Here is a 17,854-nt window from a genome sequence, read left to right as displayed (position 1 = left end):
AAGTTCTTGAAATAAACACTCAATTTTTCCACCATCATCCTTGGGAGTCCCACTCTCATCACTTCACTAGGAAGGTATATTTTAATATACCTTTAATAATTGGGGCTCTAGAAAGCAACAGTACATTTTGTCACCCCAGCTTGGGGGCTCTAGAAAGCAGGACACAACAGTTTACTGCTAAGGAAAAGGCCAAGAGACACAAGGGCATATCCCCTACTACTAACCTAAGAGTTGTATAGTAACAAGTTAGAGGAGGGTGCTGTAGTAATGTTTTAATTTGTATGATAATTCACAAAAGCCTTTTAACATTTATCTCATCTGATCTTCATATAACAGCTCTAGGAGTTAGGTGACAATACCATCCACATTTTATACATGAGGGCATTACGGCAAAGATAGGACTCCTATTTTATTCCAAATCCAGTAATCTTATGATGGGTACAGAATAGAAGGATTATTCATCAAAGGTTACAAGCTTTACTGAAATTCAGATATACTATGTGAAAACACCTTTGTGAGACAAAAGTCATATTGTGGCTGACTGAAAAGTTAGATTAGCAAGTGACCAAACAGCTTCCCAGCACTTGGTTTATTTGCTTTCTCCAGTGTTTCCCAAGAACTGTAATTTCACCGTACCACGACAGGTGTAAGATGAATAGGCATTCAATAGTCTCTAGAAAATTAATCTCAACACTCACTGTTTTATATGCTCTAGCTTTTCCAATTCAGTGAGAAACAGGCTTTTCCCAGGTTCACTGTGCATGGTCTTTTGCAGTGAGGAAGGGAAAGCATGAATTGTTAAATTTTCCTATAATAGGTTTGTTGAAATAAGTCTGCTTTTAATTATCACCAAGTATCTATGTACCTCTAAACCATCTGTTGCAGTTATCAATACAAATGTTCTTCAATACTGTGAGCTAATTTGAGAGCTAGCTAGTATGTGATAGCAAGCTGAAATAGGAATCAAAAGATCTAGTTCTACCACTAAACAGTGCTCAGGCAAGTCATTTCCTCTTCTGGAATCCATTTAATTCTGTAAAAAGAGGGTATTGAACTAGATGGTGTTCAAATGTTCAAGTTCCCCTATCAGTCTAACATTTTATACAGTCATCTTCCCCATGGTGTGGTTTATTCTTAAAAGCAGTATCATAATAGTACTCTACTACTAAAATTAATAAGAGCATGTGCAAGTGTTGGAAGAAAAACAAAATTTAAGAACCTATCTCAATACTCCCAACTTCTATTAAATGGCAGATACTAAGTTCTCTCTGTGCCCAGGATGAATTACTCTAGACTTTTAAAATACATTCCCATGTTAGCCATGTCTGAAACTGTATCTGTATCTTAAGTTCATCTCTTCTTCATCAGGAGGTGATGTTCCATCTTCAGTCATTTGGACTCAAGGTCTATCATTGCCCTATCAGTTTCTAAAGTTTTTGTCTTATCATTAAGTAAAATGTATTTACTAGTTATATTCCTTTTTCTTTGCATCAGGTTCGTAAAGATCTTCCCAAGTGTCTTCTGAAGTGGTTCATTTCATTATTTCTTAGGACACAGTAATATTCGGTCACATTCATATACCATTCATTTGTTTAGCCTTTTTCCATTCCAGTAGCCTCTCAGATTTTTTTGAAGATATGTTTTTACATTTGTGAGTTCTTTTACCAAAAAGCCTCTTCACTTCACCTATGCCAACACAGATAAGCAGCACCTAATAATGGCAGGTAGATCCCACTTTAGAAATCTCCTGCTCCTTATGGCTCCAGGGTTCATTCTTTTAGAAATTCTCTGTATTACCCACCCTCAAGCCTCAAACCCTGCCCCTTTTCTGTACAAGAGGAATCACAGGAAGGAACACCCAATAGCTTTTGCAGAAACTGAAAGATAAAAAATTTCAAGCCCCATCCCCCCAAGAAGGAAAACCAAAATCACTGAGGTTCAATTGCCTTATAATGCAGATGCTACATTTAAGCCCTAATAATATTGGCAGAGGCATTGTCAAATACTGACACCATCTTTCCCCAACAGATGTTTTTAGGGGTATTTTGGCCCTTCCATGTTACAGATTTTTTTGCCTAGTGAGTTTAAAACACGAACCCACAATTCCCATTTACCTACACACATACATTCTCTCACTTACTCTTCTGGAATATACCATAGAACATCTATAAAACTGTGCTGCTTTTCACACATATTAAAATACTGTGTTGATATAGATATATATCATATAAATGGTAGTTTTTCATAGTAGGAAAAACATGATCAGAGCTCTTGTCTTCCTAACTGATCCATGCAAATGACGTCATAAAAATTGCCTTCATTTGAATGTGACACTTAACAAGTGAATACAAACTTAAGTATATCTTTATCCCAAGGACAGATATAAAATGTGTAAAATCTTTCAACTACAGAAGTTAAGGCACAAACAGGTCAAATTTTGTTTCTGTCATGAGGAATTTAAGTAAATGCTTTAATAAAAAACCTATAACCTTGTTAAATTTAATATAGGTTAAATTTTACATAAATTTAACATCAATCCATAATTTAATCTAATTTTTTATGATTCATGTGAAATGTTTATTAATGATTATTCATAATAAAAAGATAATTTTTGTTAAATTTTATTAGTAAAATGATGGATTTTAATCCGTTTAATGAACTCCAGATGTGTCTCTAGACTTATTTACAAAAATAGCTTGTCTTTGACAGATGTTAAGTTTCCATGGACAGCACAGCAATTTACTGTTCTTTTAGAAGCTGTTTCTTATCCACCAACCCATTCCTACAGATGTACTTTGTGGGAATGAGTGGATGTCCATCATTTAGGGAATGGCTGTAAGTTGTGTTATATGGGTGTAATGGTACTATTTTGTAAGAAATGACGAGTGGCAACTAGTTGGTGTAGTGGATAGAGCACTGGCCTTGAAGTCAAGAGATCTGAGTTCAAATGTGACCTCAGACACTACGGAGACTGATTGCAGATCGAAGCATACTATTTTCAGGGTTTTTTTTTTTTTTTTTTCATTCTTGTGGTTTTTCCCTTTTGTTCTAATTTTTCTTTGACAATGTGACTAATATGGAAATGTATTTAAAATGATTGTACATGTTTAACCTATATCATATTGCTTACTCTCTTGGGAAGGTGGGAAAGGAATGGAGAGATGGAGAAAATAATTTGGAATTCATAATCTTTTAAAAATGAGTTGAAAACTATCTTTACATGTAATTGAAATAAAATATTGTTAAGTTGAAGAACAAAAAGGTGCTGTCTAGAAGTGAGATCTGTAATCAGTAAATATTTATTTCACAGGGCTTAGAAAAATATAATCATTCATAAAACTCAATTCTTAAACATTTTTCATTATACAGGCCAGACAGGATGCATAGGCATCCCTTTTTTTTTTTTTTTTTGGCTGAGGCGCAAGGACTTGCCCAAGGTCACACACAGCCGGGGAAGTATTGCGTGACTGAGGTCAAATTTGAGCTCAGATCCTTCTGACTTAAGTGCCGGTGTTCTATCCACTGCGCCACCTAGCTGCCCCTGGCATCCATTTTTTAAAAATGGATTAGATATAGAAAAGCTCCAACAAAGATTCACTATATAATTTATTTATTTACCTTGAGTTCTAGTGATGTGATTAAAAAAAATTTGTGATTAAGAACTTCAGTTTTAACTATACTTTGTGAAGCAAGTGTTTTAAGGGTGAATATCTAGTTTTCCAAGAAAAAGAACTTAGGTATAACCTTTTTAAAAAATATATTGATGTAAGTAATGTTTTAGCCTTGGGAACAAACCACTTTCCCTTTTTGGGTTTTCTGCAAAATAAGGGAACAGATAAGAGATAGTTTCTGAGGGCCCTTACAGCTTTAAGTTTCTATGTTTTAAACCTATTCAGTTTTGTGACAGAAGGAAAGAACTAAATAAAGCAGCCAATACAATAAAAGCATGATTTTTCCTTTATAAATGTAATTGCATGTTCCAAGTTGACTTATGATTCAAAGAAAAGATTTTTATCTTTTTCCCCCCCTTAGGTTAAAAATCTTATAAGTCGTGTTTTGTTTCTTGATTAATTAAGGCCTTTTCCCCCTCCCTTAAGATTAATGGATTAATTAACGGTATGTTTCTCTATCTCTGCTAAGAGTAAAGTTTTTGATTTCTCTGGCAATTTTTGGCTCTGAAGTAACAACAATCACATGCTAAAAAAGAGATAGTGGTAACAAGTTAAACCTATTATCTTTTCTTGTGTTTATAAGGGTGGAAATGACTATGAAATCTACACAGATTCCCGAACAGTAGGCTATTCAGTGACGAGCCCAGAGGACACACAAAGAATTTGTGAGAAGCTTTTCTTGTAGTCTTCCATTTCCTGGCCATAAAGAGTGAAAGAAAAAAAAAAAAAGTCATCTCAAAACTAGAGAAGTTAACAAGCCTCAAAGATTGATACATCACCATTTCAAACTCAAGAAATGCTCCCCTGCCCACCTCCAATTCAGACATCATGGGATCTTACAGCATGTGTTGAATTACTGTGAGCAGTGGTCTGTACCCTCAGTAAAGAAGTAGAAACATATCTTCACTCCTAAATTAAAGTTAGAGCCCATCTTTCTTCTTTGTATCTGGAAAAACTGAAGAAACAGAAGAGTTCTTGATTTGTGGATCCTAAGGCAACAGTTGACTCAAAGGAACATCCAAAGATACCATCTCTCCAGTTTTCAAAGAGAAACTAAGCATAATCATGGTATTTATCTTTGGGGAGGAAGTTCTTATAATGGAAAGGAAAAGTGAAAATTTAGCTACAAGGAACAAACAGGGATCCTGTGACAGAAAGATTTTTATGCCTTCCCAGATTTTTGTGCACATGATTTGACCTCCAAAACAGCAACATAGCATTTCTTATATGAAAAATTATGCAGTTTGAAACTTAAACCCACCATTCACCAAATGGAAGCTGCTCCTACTGACTTTGGGCTTTTAATGAAGGCTCCTTGTTTTGCCAAAACTTTATTATGAAACTCACATCCCTGTGATTAATGCTTTATTCAGATTGAATGACTCTGCTCTCTTCTTAACCCCCATTTTTTTTTGAGAAGCTGATTTTGTATGACTGGCTAGATGACAGCCCCTAGAAAACCTATTCTTTGGCCCACCACTTTTGGAAACTTGGGAATTGATTTCTATTTGAACAGTGCAGCTAGTTCATCCACTGTATGACAATCACATCTGTCACTCACTGCCTTTGATGGATGAGAATGGAAAATATCTAACTAGCACATGGTTGGTGAGGCTGGAATAACCTCCCAGGATCCTGTCCTAATGGGAGCCTCAGTTTACAAAATCTGAGCTGGTCTCTTGAGTATCCTAAAACCAAACAGTTCTAGAACTCTTCCCCAGTCATCAAGAACCATGTTGTTCTTGGCTAGGCTGTTTAAGAAATACTCTTAAGTTAACTATCTACCTCCTAGCTATTTTAAAGGTAAAGTTTAAAAAAAGAAAACCTAACTTAATCAGTTAGCAATATAAAGTTTCTCATCCTTTCTACCATTATTTATTAATGAAAAAGATCAACTATTGATTAACCCTCATGTAGAACTGAATACTTGCTTTAGAAGAAATGAGAACATCTGTGGTTTCACTTCTTTTATTTAGTTGCTTCAGTATTTCCTTATTTGAATTTTGGATAAAAAATGGAACGAAATCAGAAACCTCTTTGTCCATTTTGTTAACATAACAATTTTTCCAAGAAAGATACTCTAATCTTTCCAGTGAGGCAATTTAAAAAAAAAAAAAAACCTCACACACTCTCCTTTGCAGCTGATAGAATGAAAGGGTAGGTGACTATAAGGGCAGCACCTGCAGCTAGGCTTTACTAACAGGACTTTGTACTAATTAGACTTTCTCTTGACTGGCTTCCTCTCCAGTGCCAGCATTGGTAAAACTATTGAAGTGGCCCACAGCGTGCAATCAAGCACAAGAGAAAGGAAGACTAAGCCCTGCCTTAGTCCCCTTCTGAGTTAGACTGGGGCTAATACTAGGAGTGACACCCTAGCTCTTAGGCACTGATCTGGGGAAAAGATTGGGGATGGAAACCATAAATGTTCTCTGCTCTCACCCAAAGTGTTGCACATGGCATTTCTGATTAGTAATATTCAGAAGACGTGACCAATCAAAGGCTTGTTTCCTTTAACATTGCAAATGAAATAATGTACAAAAAGATTTCTTTTCAAAATCAAAAATAAAGTTTTACAGTTTTTAGCAAAAGTACCACTTTTGGCATTATTCATCTTAATTGACATGAGTTCAGGAGGTAAGGTTTTGCAAATGTGCCATGCAATTTTAAAGTGAGTCATTTGATTGCTTGTGCTGTAAAGATGAGACAAGACTAAATGCATCTTCCATCCCCCTTTGGTGTCTGCTTGAATTGAAAGAAGAATGTAGAGCTCATAGAGATGTTTTAAAAGCAATCATTTCCTCTGCTTCCCTCTATTTTTATTATAAACAGTAACTAACCTTCACCTCTATCATAGTGTTTGCCAGTACTGACTGACCAAATGGCTTTCCAAGACCTACACCTATTTATGTTATAGCCTTTGAATCTTACCTATATGTCAAAATTCATCAAGTCCTTTCATTCTTATATTTAAGCACCAAATTAAAAATTTCCCTCACATGTTGCTTTTTCCACAAATCAAAACTTACTAAGCAACAATTCTTGTGACCTAGGTTTAGACTGAATTCTAAGATAACACCATAATAGTCATAGAATCATTTAATATTAGAGCTGGAAAAGATCTTGCTAAGATTAATAATTAGGTCTCGATGCAGTGCTATTTTCTGTAGGACAAATAACTTCTGAGTAGGGAGTTTTTCAAAGCATAATGAAAGTAAGCTTTAATTTAGCCCAAATTATCCAGGTGAACACATTTCTACTTTATTACCTAAGATAAATATTTTAATACAAAAAAAAGCCCAAAGAATTGTTTCTAGCTTCTCAAACCCAAAGAAAAACTAACTGAATCAGACTGTGTTCCCCTATATGTGCCTGGCCCTTTATGAAACACCCTGTCATTCAATCTCATTTACAAGGGATTTTGATCTTTCATGACAACTTTTTGTGAGGCATGTTTCATTTGAAAAGGAAGCCAGCATATGAAAAACAGTAATAGACAACAGTCCCTCAGGAAAAATTTATGTAAAGCAGATATAGCAGCAGATCATGTAAAGGACAGCACCTGACTGATGGACATTTCCCCACATATTGTAGTGCACTCCTCTAAAGAATTGAGGAAAGGTATTTATAAATCTTAAAGCTGCCTCAATCTCTTTAAGAAAAACAGTGTAGGAACAGCAGTTTTTGGAGATATGAAATACCTTGGGTTCAAATCCCAGACCCTCACTTATTACCTCTGTGACTTTGGTCAGATCACTTAATCATCATCACTTAATCATCAATCACTTAATCATCCCTCAGAGCCTCAGTTTCTACATTTGTAAAATGACTGATTTCTAAGTTCCCTGCCAGCTTTACATCTATTAGCTTCCTGATATCTTTTGTCCAGGAAATTGAAAGGTAAGACTCAATTCTCCTAAAAACGTGTTTTTAAAAGACATGAATGGTAAACAAAACCTGGAAAAGACAAGTGTCTTGGAATTTGCTAGAACTTAGACAAAGTAACTTCTAAGTGTATTTCCGTTTGAAATGCATTTCTTGTATGCAGCCTGAAACAGCACTGAATTTGTTATTAGAATAGAGTTTAAATCCTAAGTAAGCCTCACCGAACTTACAAGACATGACATATCATGTCACATATATGATACCCCATGATCATAGCAAGCTGTTTAAGTGATTTGAGCCTCATTGTCTTTATCTATAAAATGAAAGGGTCTTTGGTCTTCTCTAGGAACTGTCACCTTGGGGAAAAGGAATCAGCGATTGGGGGAGAATGTTAACCTTTGACTTGGAAAGCTAATGTGTAGCTTCCAAAGCAGAAAATAAAGGTTCCCAATAAGAGGAGATTGAGAAAGACAGTGTATGAACCTGGGATCCAAAGCAATGACAATATTGTCACCTTATATATTTGCACAATGATTTAAAATTTACAAAATATTTATATTCAGTCCCCGTTTCAATCCTTTAATAGCTACTATACTCATTTCCTATGTGTGTAAAGTCTTGAGATTAAGCAATATGCCCAAGATTGATAGGGAAGAGACAGAGCTGTAATTTGAGTGACTCCAATCCTATATTCTTTTCACCCTACCACACATTAGCATTTCAGTGATGCAAATCTGTTTTCACTCCATCCTATCAACGTAAATAAGTCATTCAATGCCTTAGCAGGCAACCTCCTTAAGCTGCAATGAATCCAAAAAGTCCTTCCCTGGTGGCCAACATTTTGGTGATGATCTTCTAAGCATAGCCAGCCTGGCTACTAGACACAAAATCTGTCACACTCTAGTATCTCCCATAACCTATTGTCTGGTACTAGATTTTACTTACCCTCTCTGGGCTACAATTTCTCCATCTATATCACTGAGGAAAAGCATTGGACTAAATCAGAAATGTCAGAAAATCAGCCTGCAAAACTCAAATGGACTGAATCAAAATGAAATTGGAAACTATTTAATTAAATACAGTACAACACATCATATTAATCTATTGTTTTCTAAGTCAATGTAGTCAGTGAGGTTCTGTTTCAAGGGACTGAGGTTCCAGCTTTAAATTTCTAATCCTATGACTGTAGTCATTTTTAATTAGTCTTTCTAGCATTCAACCTGTACAAACTGTGATTAAGTCTTAAAGAATAAATAAGAAACATGAACAAAAGTTAAGAAACTTTACTTAAGCCATTTTCAACAAAAGTTAATAAGCAATTAATTCTTGAACTTCAGTTTAAATCATCAGCAAGTAATCATTTCAAATGATTTTTGTTATCATTTTCTAAAAACCACAAAGTTTAGGATATAGCAGACATTTTTCCTTTTAAATAGCAACCACTGAAAATGCAGAAAAACAATTACAAAGAAAATCCAAAAGCCTGATTTGCCTAAAAAAAAGTATATATTTACAAGACTCGCAATCTTGTAGCAAAACAAGCACATACATGCAGTTGAATCTGGTTTAAGGCAGAAACCTTAGTCACTAAAAAAATTACTAAACATTTAATATATCACATTTAAAATAAGACACCATCCAAAATGTGTTTAAAATGTTCACTTTAACCAGGTTGTCAGAAAGCAAGTTACTACCCTCCTTAGTCAGTGTTTCAGCACAAACCTTTAAGAAATGATTTTGTTTTCTAAAGAGGAGCTTCTCATTGTTCCACCTTTCACAGTATAATGGTTCAAACAGCACAAAACAGCCAAACCAGAGATGTGGATCCAAACTTGCCACCTCAGCGTCAAAGCCCACGGGCTTTGCTAGGAAGCAGGGAAGTTCTCGTACTTGTTTAAAACTTTACAGGAGAATGAGGGATTCTGTCTCACAGCTCAGCACAGCTAAAACTGGAATGAGCATCCAAACGGGATCCGGGGATTCACATAAGGGCTGGGCTGCCTGATCTCCCATCAATCCCTCTTCTCTGGCCAATGGTTGGGCCTTCCTGCTTCCCACCCACCCAGAGAAATTATACCCCTTCAAAAAAGGCACTGAAACAAATTCTTAAGAATCCAGAGATTCATTCCCTGAACTCAACTGCTTCTCCCAAGTCTCCATCATCCTCAGGTCAGCCCCATTCTAATTAATCAGTAATTCTGGCTGAAGGCTAAGGCAGAGGCTACATCTAAGAATAGCAAAGGACATTAAGAGGTGACAAGCTGAGTCATTATAGGACTGGGACATGAGGGAAGAAAATCCAAACTGCCTACCATGGTTCTTATTGTGCCTCTGTCCCAGAGGCCTAACTTGGTGATATAAAGTACCAGCATACACAGGTACAGGGAGAAGGTCAGTCTATGTGGAGACTGGGGCTAACAGTTGCCCAGCCAGAATGTTAGGAAAATAACACATCCCAAGTTGCCCTTTCTACATCTCTTTGGGCTCAAAGTTTAATCCTCCACTCAGCTACTGAGCCTCTTCTTTTTAAAAAAATTAATACATTTGAGGTGGTAAGGAATCAAGACTTTTCCCTCACCCCTGTTCCCTTGCCCCTGGTCCTCCACTCCTTTCTTCAGGAGATAAGTCACATCTAACAATTTGACCCTTGAGTTCCCACTCCCTTCCCACCCTTTGGCCGAAATTTACTCATAACTCATCTATCTGTCCCCAAAACTTGCCCCACCTCCCCTCCCAGAACAGTGTCCTTCAAGAGAGCCAAGCTGGGGAGAAGAGAGGAAGCAGGGGTACCAGGAGGCTGCCTAGGAACTGATAACATGTCCCGACCAGGTCTCATGTTTGGTGCCTGGTGCCAGGTGAGTGATAACAACTTCCACAGCCTGATGCTTTTCGTTCTTTGGCGGAATTGAACACATCTTGTAGGTGACTTCATCTCCTTCCATAGGTACATATTCTCCTTCAACACTGTCAGGGAGTAGCAGGTAGGGGGAAGGAAAAAGAAAACTCAGTGGTCAGACATGGATGTGCCCAATACCCCACAATGTGCTTTCCCCACTCAGTCTCATAATAAGGAAGCTAAGTCTAAAAAGGCCCATCAGAGCAAGGGAGAGGAAATTAGCAACTGTGACTAATACAGTAAGACTAATTTTTAATGTGGTCTACAGAAGTCACATCTCAGATACATACAGGTGAGCCCTGTGTTACAGAAACGCAATATTGTGGAACTTAGGCTTCTAAAACTAGCTGATGAGGAGCTGATTATTTACACTATAACCTGGTTACTTTAATTATTGAACTCTTCTGATGAACTAGAAAGAACAACCTGATTGGAGGGGGGAGGGGGAAGTCCTGGACCATGACTATTCCATAAAGCAGTTCCTTGGAAGGACCTTCCCATTATATAGAACATGTTTATCTACACAGGTATGCACACATGTATGACTAGGATATAGCTACAATAAAGACATACATGGAGAATTGACCTCAGAGTCAGAAAGACTAGAGTTCCAAGTCCTGCTCTTCCAATAGAAGCAGGTTGTTGTGACTCTAAGTCAATCTCCCAGCCCCAGGTAGCTCTCTAAAAACTAAGTTGCTGAACAGGTGCAGATTGAGTAAGATAAAGAGTGTGCCCAATGTCTAGTGAACTCACGGTCTGATCCAAAAGAAAAAAAGGTTACAATTACCCTGATGTTAGTATAAGCTAACAACTGCAAGAAATCTGCCTGTCTACTGATAGGAACCTCATGCCCCGCTTAGGAATGGAAAGGAATGGGCAGAGCTTCTGTGTTCTTGGGGACAGAGACATAAGTGCCCCTATGATTACAGAGACTGGGAGGGAGGGAGAGGGAAGGGACGAGAGGCATTCCTGGGAATGCCCTCCTGCCCACTGGCTGATGGAGCTTTGCAAAGATATAACAGTCCCCTCACTCAACGAAAGTGTCCATGTATAATACTTGCATGCATATATATATATATATATACACACACTTTCCTCACCAGCCCACTTCTGCTTATACCTCTTCTCAAACTCCCTTCCTTACCCTCCACCCCTCAGAAACCCTCTTTCTAACTACCTTTAAGAAAAAATGCATCATTTTTGTTTTTCTTCCCGGGTTATTTTTACCTTCTGAATCCAATTCTCCCTGTGCAACAAGAGAACTGTTCGGTTCTGCAAACATATATTGTATCTAGGATATACTGCAACATTTTTAACATATATAGGACTGCTTGCCATCTAGGGGAGGGGGTAGAGGGAGGGAGGGGAAAAATTGGAACAGAAGCGAGTGCAAGGGATAATGTTGTAAAAAAAATTACCCTGGCATGGGTTCTGTCAAAAAAAAGTTTATATATTATATTATTTATATATACATATATATATATATATATATATATATGTATATGTGTGTGTGTGTATATATATATATATATATATAAATGCATCTCCATATAGGCCCTTCTGATACATATCCACATACCATATGACATGTACCACATCAGTTTAGCCTATTAAACTCCCAATTCAGGGCAAGACCCATTGAGACCATGTGACACCTCTCCCTACCCACCTTTTTCTTCCCCTGATCTCCCTTCACCAACACCACCTCACAATTGTTTGCCCACATATTTTATCTATTCCTGGCCACTTACTCAGAGATATGAAGGAAGATGTCTGGTCCACCATCAGCTGGTGTAATGAAGCCGTGCCCCTTGGAGCGACAAAAGCATTTACAGACACCCTTATAGACAGGTCCCTCAGCTGCCCGCACAGTCCTGAAGCAGGACAGAGAGAGCCATGAGTGCTTCACCCCTTGTCCCCACCAGGCCCAGACTCAAGAAGAAGAGAGAGGGAGCAAAGTAATTTCAGGTACTCTCACCAGGGCATACTAACCCAGGACCTGTGTTTTCTCTGGAGACAACAAAATCATAAACTTTGTGGATAAGGACTCTCATTATAGATATGAACCCATCCACCCAATTCCTGGGGCTCACATGCCCCAAAAGTAGGGGCAAAAGGTTGAAAAGTTCAGCTGACAACTTCTGGAGAGGTGAGAAAAGCTAGTTTCTAGTCCTGGTTCCAACCTGTACACCTTGGGCAACTGAATTAATCTCATGATCTACAAAATGAAATTATTCAAATTCTCTTCCAAACAGACCTCTGAGAACTGATACAGAGTGAAGAGAGTAGAACAGGTCATTCTACAAAGACAACCACTTTATCAAAGAGAGCAGAATTAGGTCATTCTAAAAAGACAACAACTTTATCGAGGAAAACAACTTGGAACAATTTTAGAACTCTGACCAAAGCGGTGACAAATAAAAACTCCAGAGGACCACAGATGACAGATGTTGGCCTCAGAACACACAAGCAGACATACAATTTTGAACACATCCATGAGGTTTTGTTTTGACTGACTAGGATATGTTAGTAGGGTTTTTTTTTTAATTGTTCAGTATAGGGAGATGGAAGAGAGAAAGCAGGGGCTTGTGAAAAAAATTAGAAAAAGTTTAAAGTTTAAAAAGAAAAAAAAATTTTTTTAAACATAATGAAGTTCTTTTCCAGAACTAACATTCTGTGATCTTATGATCACACTCACACAATATAACTCCAAATCACAATCACACCATTTAGCTAATCCAGATTTACAAAGCACAGCAAAACACTGGGCTTTAACTCTGTTTTGCACAGCAAGCATTTGATATCTGTTCTATGAGGTAAGCAAGACAGGCATTTTTAATCACCATTTGAAAGTTGAGTAAATCAGAGGCCCAAAGGGATGTTGAAATGATTTGAAGGTCTAGAGCCAGTACTAGAACTGAATTTTGTGATGAACTCAATATCATTTTTTAACACACCTCATCAAGAAGAAGCCACACAGGGAAGCACATTAGGTTGGTCATTTTGGGCCCTCAGCCAATTGGCCTTTTCCACAAGAAGAGTCTCCAGCCTTTACTCCCCTTCTCTTTTTCTGGGTACTCACGCTGAAAAGGTCCTAGTCCGCCGGGTTGGCAAGGGGCTGGGGATGAGGTACCCTCTCATGGGAGATGGTGAACGGTCCCTTTCCCGGGGACCATCAGGTAGACGGAGAGAGGCTGGATGGGTGGGGGGCTTCGGTGGTTGGGGAGGCTCCGCTGACATAGTTTACCTAAGGGGAGAAATGAAGATTTCTGAGATTCTGAACTCTTCTGGCAGATCCCCAATACAAACAACAATAATCCACAGCAGACAGAGCTGGGCACAGACTCATTCATACTTTGAGTAAAATAAGCAAAGCCAGATTTACATTCATTTACATGTCATTTAAGAGACAAGAGAAGCCACCCACCCCTACACAGTTATATAAAATCACTATCCAACCCAGATGCCATAAACTCATGAAATTCTATTAGAAAGTCATCCTTTGTATTGAAATGAAAATTTGCCCTGAAAGCTGTAACAGCTTATGGTAATTTATCCTTGAGTTGGCTACCCTTAGACCAAAGTATGGGTCAGTCTCTCCACAAAACCTTAATTAAGTTAAGGATTCCACAAAACTTTAATTAAGTTAAGGATCACATAAAACAGACTCTGCCCTCCAGACATAAAAACCAAATTACCACTTGTTGGATATGATGTAGATGAGAGTTCCTTGGCTCAGCGATGGGTTAGACTAGGCAGCCTCTGGGATTCCTTCTCTATTCTGACACAGTGATCCTGAGTTCAGAGTCTAGTAGAGGCAGCCGGAGAGGCAGGAATCCAGGGGAAACAATGGCAAGAGCCAGCTGTGTAAAGTGCTGAGAGAGGCAGGAACAATAAGCTGTGTGGTGCTGTGGGGAAAACTCCCAGAGAAGGCGGGCACATCCCAAACCTGTTTCTCCTCCTCTTGCCCATCCTGACTTCCCTGTTTCTGCTGACGGCATCACCATCCTGCCAGTCACCCATGCTGGCCCCCAAACAGCAAAGGGAGTCATGGTTGACTCAGGTGCTGGCATTCAACCCTCTGTCCAAATGAACAACTATCATCCTATCAGACATCTATAATATAACCTCTTTCATATATCTGTCACCTTCTTTTCTCTTTTCCCTCATACATCTCAGGTCCTTATTATCACTTCTTTCCTAGGCTGCTCCAATGAACTAAACTCAGCTATCTGTGTTCTTTCCTTCCCAAATTCATCTTCCACTCTGACACAGTAATTTTGCTCATAATTCTGACCCCTCTTGCTCAATGACTTTGGGGCTTTTGAGATGTGTACCCCTAAAAAAAATCACTTAACCAACTTCTAGAAGCTATAGTCCCTCTCTTTAAAAAAAATGAATGATGTTATATCTCTTGTACAACCTGCCTCAGAGGAATGTTATGCAAGGGAAAGCACTTTGAAAACATTAAGCATTATATGTCTATGGGTATATACATAGTGTTGTTATGTTGTTGTTGTTATTCAGTCCTGTCTGATTCTTTCTGATCCTATGTGGGATTTTCTTGGCAAAGATATTGGAATGGTTTATTATTTCTTTCTCCAGATCGTTTTACAGATGAGGAAAACTGACACAAACAAGATCAAGTGACTTGCACAGGATCACGCAGGTAATGTCTGAGGCTGAATGAGACTCAGATCTTCCGGACTCTAGATCCAGCTCTCTATCTACTGTACCACCTAGTGTGCTTGTGCTCTCTCCACCCACATGCACACATACACACATGTGTATTTGAATATATGTATACACATGTCTATATATACCACTATGTTGTATACCTACACAACATACATGTATGTGTATTATTACTACCATTAATAATAATGGCTCCCACTGCCTATAAGAGGCAAAAGTCCAAAATTCCTCAACTAGTCATTCAAGGCTTTCTATAATTCAATCAACAAGCATTTATTAAGTACTTACTATGAGCCATGTAATAGGCTAGGCACTAAAGATACAAAGAAAGGCAAAAATATTCCCTGCCCTTAAGGAGTTTATATCACATAAGGCCTTCCATACAAACACTACGATTCCTTCATACAAATATAATTCCTCACTTATCAGATTGGCTAAGATGACAGGAAAAGATAATGATAAATGTTGGAGGGGATGTGGGAAAACTGGGACAATAACACATTGTTGGTAGAATTGTAAACTGATCCAACCATTCTAGAGACTAATTTAGAACTATGCCTAAAAAGCTATCAACTGTGCATATCTTTGGATCTAGCAGTGTCACTACTAGGTCTGTATTCCAAAAAGATTATAAAAGAGGGAAAAGGACTACATGTGTAAAAATAGCTCTCTTTGTGATGACAAAAAAACTGAAAACTGAGTGGATGCCCAACAATTGAGGAATGGCTGAATAAGTTATAGCATATGAAAATAATAGATTATTATTGTTCTATAAGAAATGATGAGCAGGCTGATTTCAGAAAAGCCTGGACAGACATGAACTGATGCTGAGTGAAGAGAGCAGAGCCAGAAGATTGTACATAGTAATAGCAAGATTGTGTGATGATCAACTATGATAAGTTTTTCTCTTCTCAAAAATGCAGCAATCCAAAACAATCCAAAAGACTTGGGATGGAAAATGTTTTCTGCATCTAGAGAAAGAACTATGGAGGTTGAAGGTGGAGCATTTTTTTTATTTCCATTTAAATTAAGAGGAGGAAGAGTATTTTCACTTTTGTTTGCTTTTTTTTTTTTCTTGTGGCTTTTGTTCTGATTTTTCTTCCATAATATACAAACATGAAAACATGTTTAAAAGGACTGTACATGTACAAGCTATATCAGATTCCTTGCTGTCTTAGGGTGGGAGAAAAAATTTGAAACATAAAATCTCACAAAAATGAAAATAGTTCAAAATTATTTCTATATGTATTTGAAAAAGAAAATACTACGGAGAAATATAATTCCTACAAATACTCCAGCCCCTTTTCCACCAAACTAGTCCAGCAGTTCTGTAAACATATCTTGTACATTCCCACATTGGTACCGCTGTTCAAATGCTTTCCCTTTATAGAAATGCCCTCTTCACAATCCCTCTCACTGAAATCCTAAAGCTGTTTTCTACCTTAAATGCCACCTCTTCTTTGAGACCTTTCCCTATTATTGTCAGAGCTGTTAAATGCTCACTTCAACTTCTGAATGTTCATATTCTGGTTGCTTTCTCTTGTACCTTTCTCATTTATTTATCATCAGGGAAATGATCTAGAATTGATGATCAGTGCTATATATCCACTTCCTCAAAGAAAGGTTTTTGGATACAAGATACAAAATGAGACTTACATTTTTGGACACAACAAATGTGAAAATTTATTTTGCTTGATTATTGTGTATTTACGAATGTTTTTATTTTTCTTATTTCCTTTTAAGTTAAAAGGAAGGGAGGCAACCAGATGTCGCAGTGGATAGAGCACCAGCTCTGAAGTCAAGAAAATCTGAGTTCAAATCTGGTCTTAGACACTTAACACTTCCTAGCTGTGTTACCCTGGGCAAGTCACTTAACTCCAATTGCCTCAGAAAAAATAAATAAATTGAAGGGAAAGGCTAAAAGGAGGAGAAAATAAATGCTTAATTGAAAAATAATAAAATTTTTCAAAACTTAAAGAATGTTTTAAAGAAGGACCTTAAAAGTCCTGTAGTCCAACCCTCTCATTTTATAGATGCCGTTACTATAACAGCCCTTTGAGATTAATTGATTTAGCCAAAATCATTAGGGTATTCTAAGGAGTAAATCTTCCCAATGATTTCCCAAAAAACAAACAAAATATCTCTCAGAAGAGGTGATTGTGCAAAACCTGGGGAAAAAAAAAAAAGTTGGAATCTGGACAGCCCTATTAGCCAGCCTTATCCTGCCCCACCTATCCAAGGGAAGAAAAACTTGATGCTAAAAACACCAAACAATAGGTCTTGTTGCTTCTCCCAGCCTGCCTCTGCCCTCCCCAGAGGTACACTACTACTGGAACAGAAAGAACCTTAGAGACCATAACCCCTCATTCTACAACTGGGGAAACTGAGGCTCAAAGACAGTGACTTGATTGATTCAAAATCCCTCAGGAACAGAATTCAGATTAAATCGAGGTCTACTGTTCCAGGTTGACTCTCCAGATTCCAATGCTCACACAAATAAACTCAAGGAAGCCAAGGGCCTCAACTTCACAGGAAGGAAACGCCACCCAGGGAAGTGGGGATTCCCCAATCTTCATAGCCTCATCTCCGCCAGGGTAGGCAGTTTGTCTAGGCAAACTATCACTGTTGTTCCCACCCCACCAGGAAAGGCAAAAATAGCAGCTCCTTCCAAGTCTCTCCCTTCCTTCCCATCACTCCTCCTGAATCCATG

At 37.9% G+C, this 17,854-nt stretch overlaps 2 protein-coding genes across 9 annotated transcripts in view; one reads left to right on the top strand and one right to left on the bottom strand.

Annotated features, from left to right (window-relative positions):
* The window catches only part of PMM2 (phosphomannomutase 2), a 31,642-nt gene extending 25,383 nt beyond the window's left edge, over positions 1 to 6,259 (top strand). The window contains exon 8 of the mRNA XM_051963631.1: positions 4,255 to 6,259. Within this exon, the coding sequence (XP_051819591.1) occupies positions 4,255 to 4,356 (102 nt within the window). The 3' untranslated portion in view covers positions 4,357 to 6,259. The remainder of the gene's footprint in view (positions 1 to 4,254) is intronic.
* A 2,562-nt stretch (positions 6,260 to 8,821) lies between these two features.
* CARHSP1 (calcium regulated heat stable protein 1) overlaps positions 8,822 to 17,854 on the bottom strand; it is a 28,951-nt gene continuing 19,918 nt past the window's right edge. For 4 of the 8 annotated variants that reach the window (XM_051963653.1, XM_051963677.1, XM_051963668.1 and 1 more), the window contains 4 exons: positions 14,148 to 14,324; positions 13,532 to 13,696; positions 12,201 to 12,323; positions 8,822 to 10,517 (listed from right to left, as the gene is read on the bottom strand). In XM_051963653.1, the coding sequence (XP_051819613.1) occupies positions 10,355 to 10,517; positions 12,201 to 12,323; positions 13,532 to 13,689 (444 nt within the window). In that variant the 5' untranslated portion in view covers positions 13,690 to 13,696; positions 14,148 to 14,324 and the 3' untranslated portion in view covers positions 8,822 to 10,354. The remainder of the gene's footprint in view (positions 10,518 to 12,200; positions 12,324 to 13,531; positions 13,697 to 14,147; positions 14,325 to 17,854) is intronic. The other 4 variants (XM_051963690.1, XM_051963698.1, XM_051963707.1 and 1 more) reach the window with 1 other exon arrangement.

This window comes from Antechinus flavipes, chromosome 1, assembly GCF_016432865.1.
Source record: "Antechinus flavipes isolate AdamAnt ecotype Samford, QLD, Australia chromosome 1, AdamAnt_v2, whole genome shotgun sequence".
In the NCBI taxonomy this organism is placed as follows: domain Eukaryota; kingdom Metazoa; phylum Chordata; class Mammalia; order Dasyuromorphia; family Dasyuridae; genus Antechinus; species Antechinus flavipes.
This window is presented reverse-complemented; position numbering and strand designations above follow the sequence as displayed.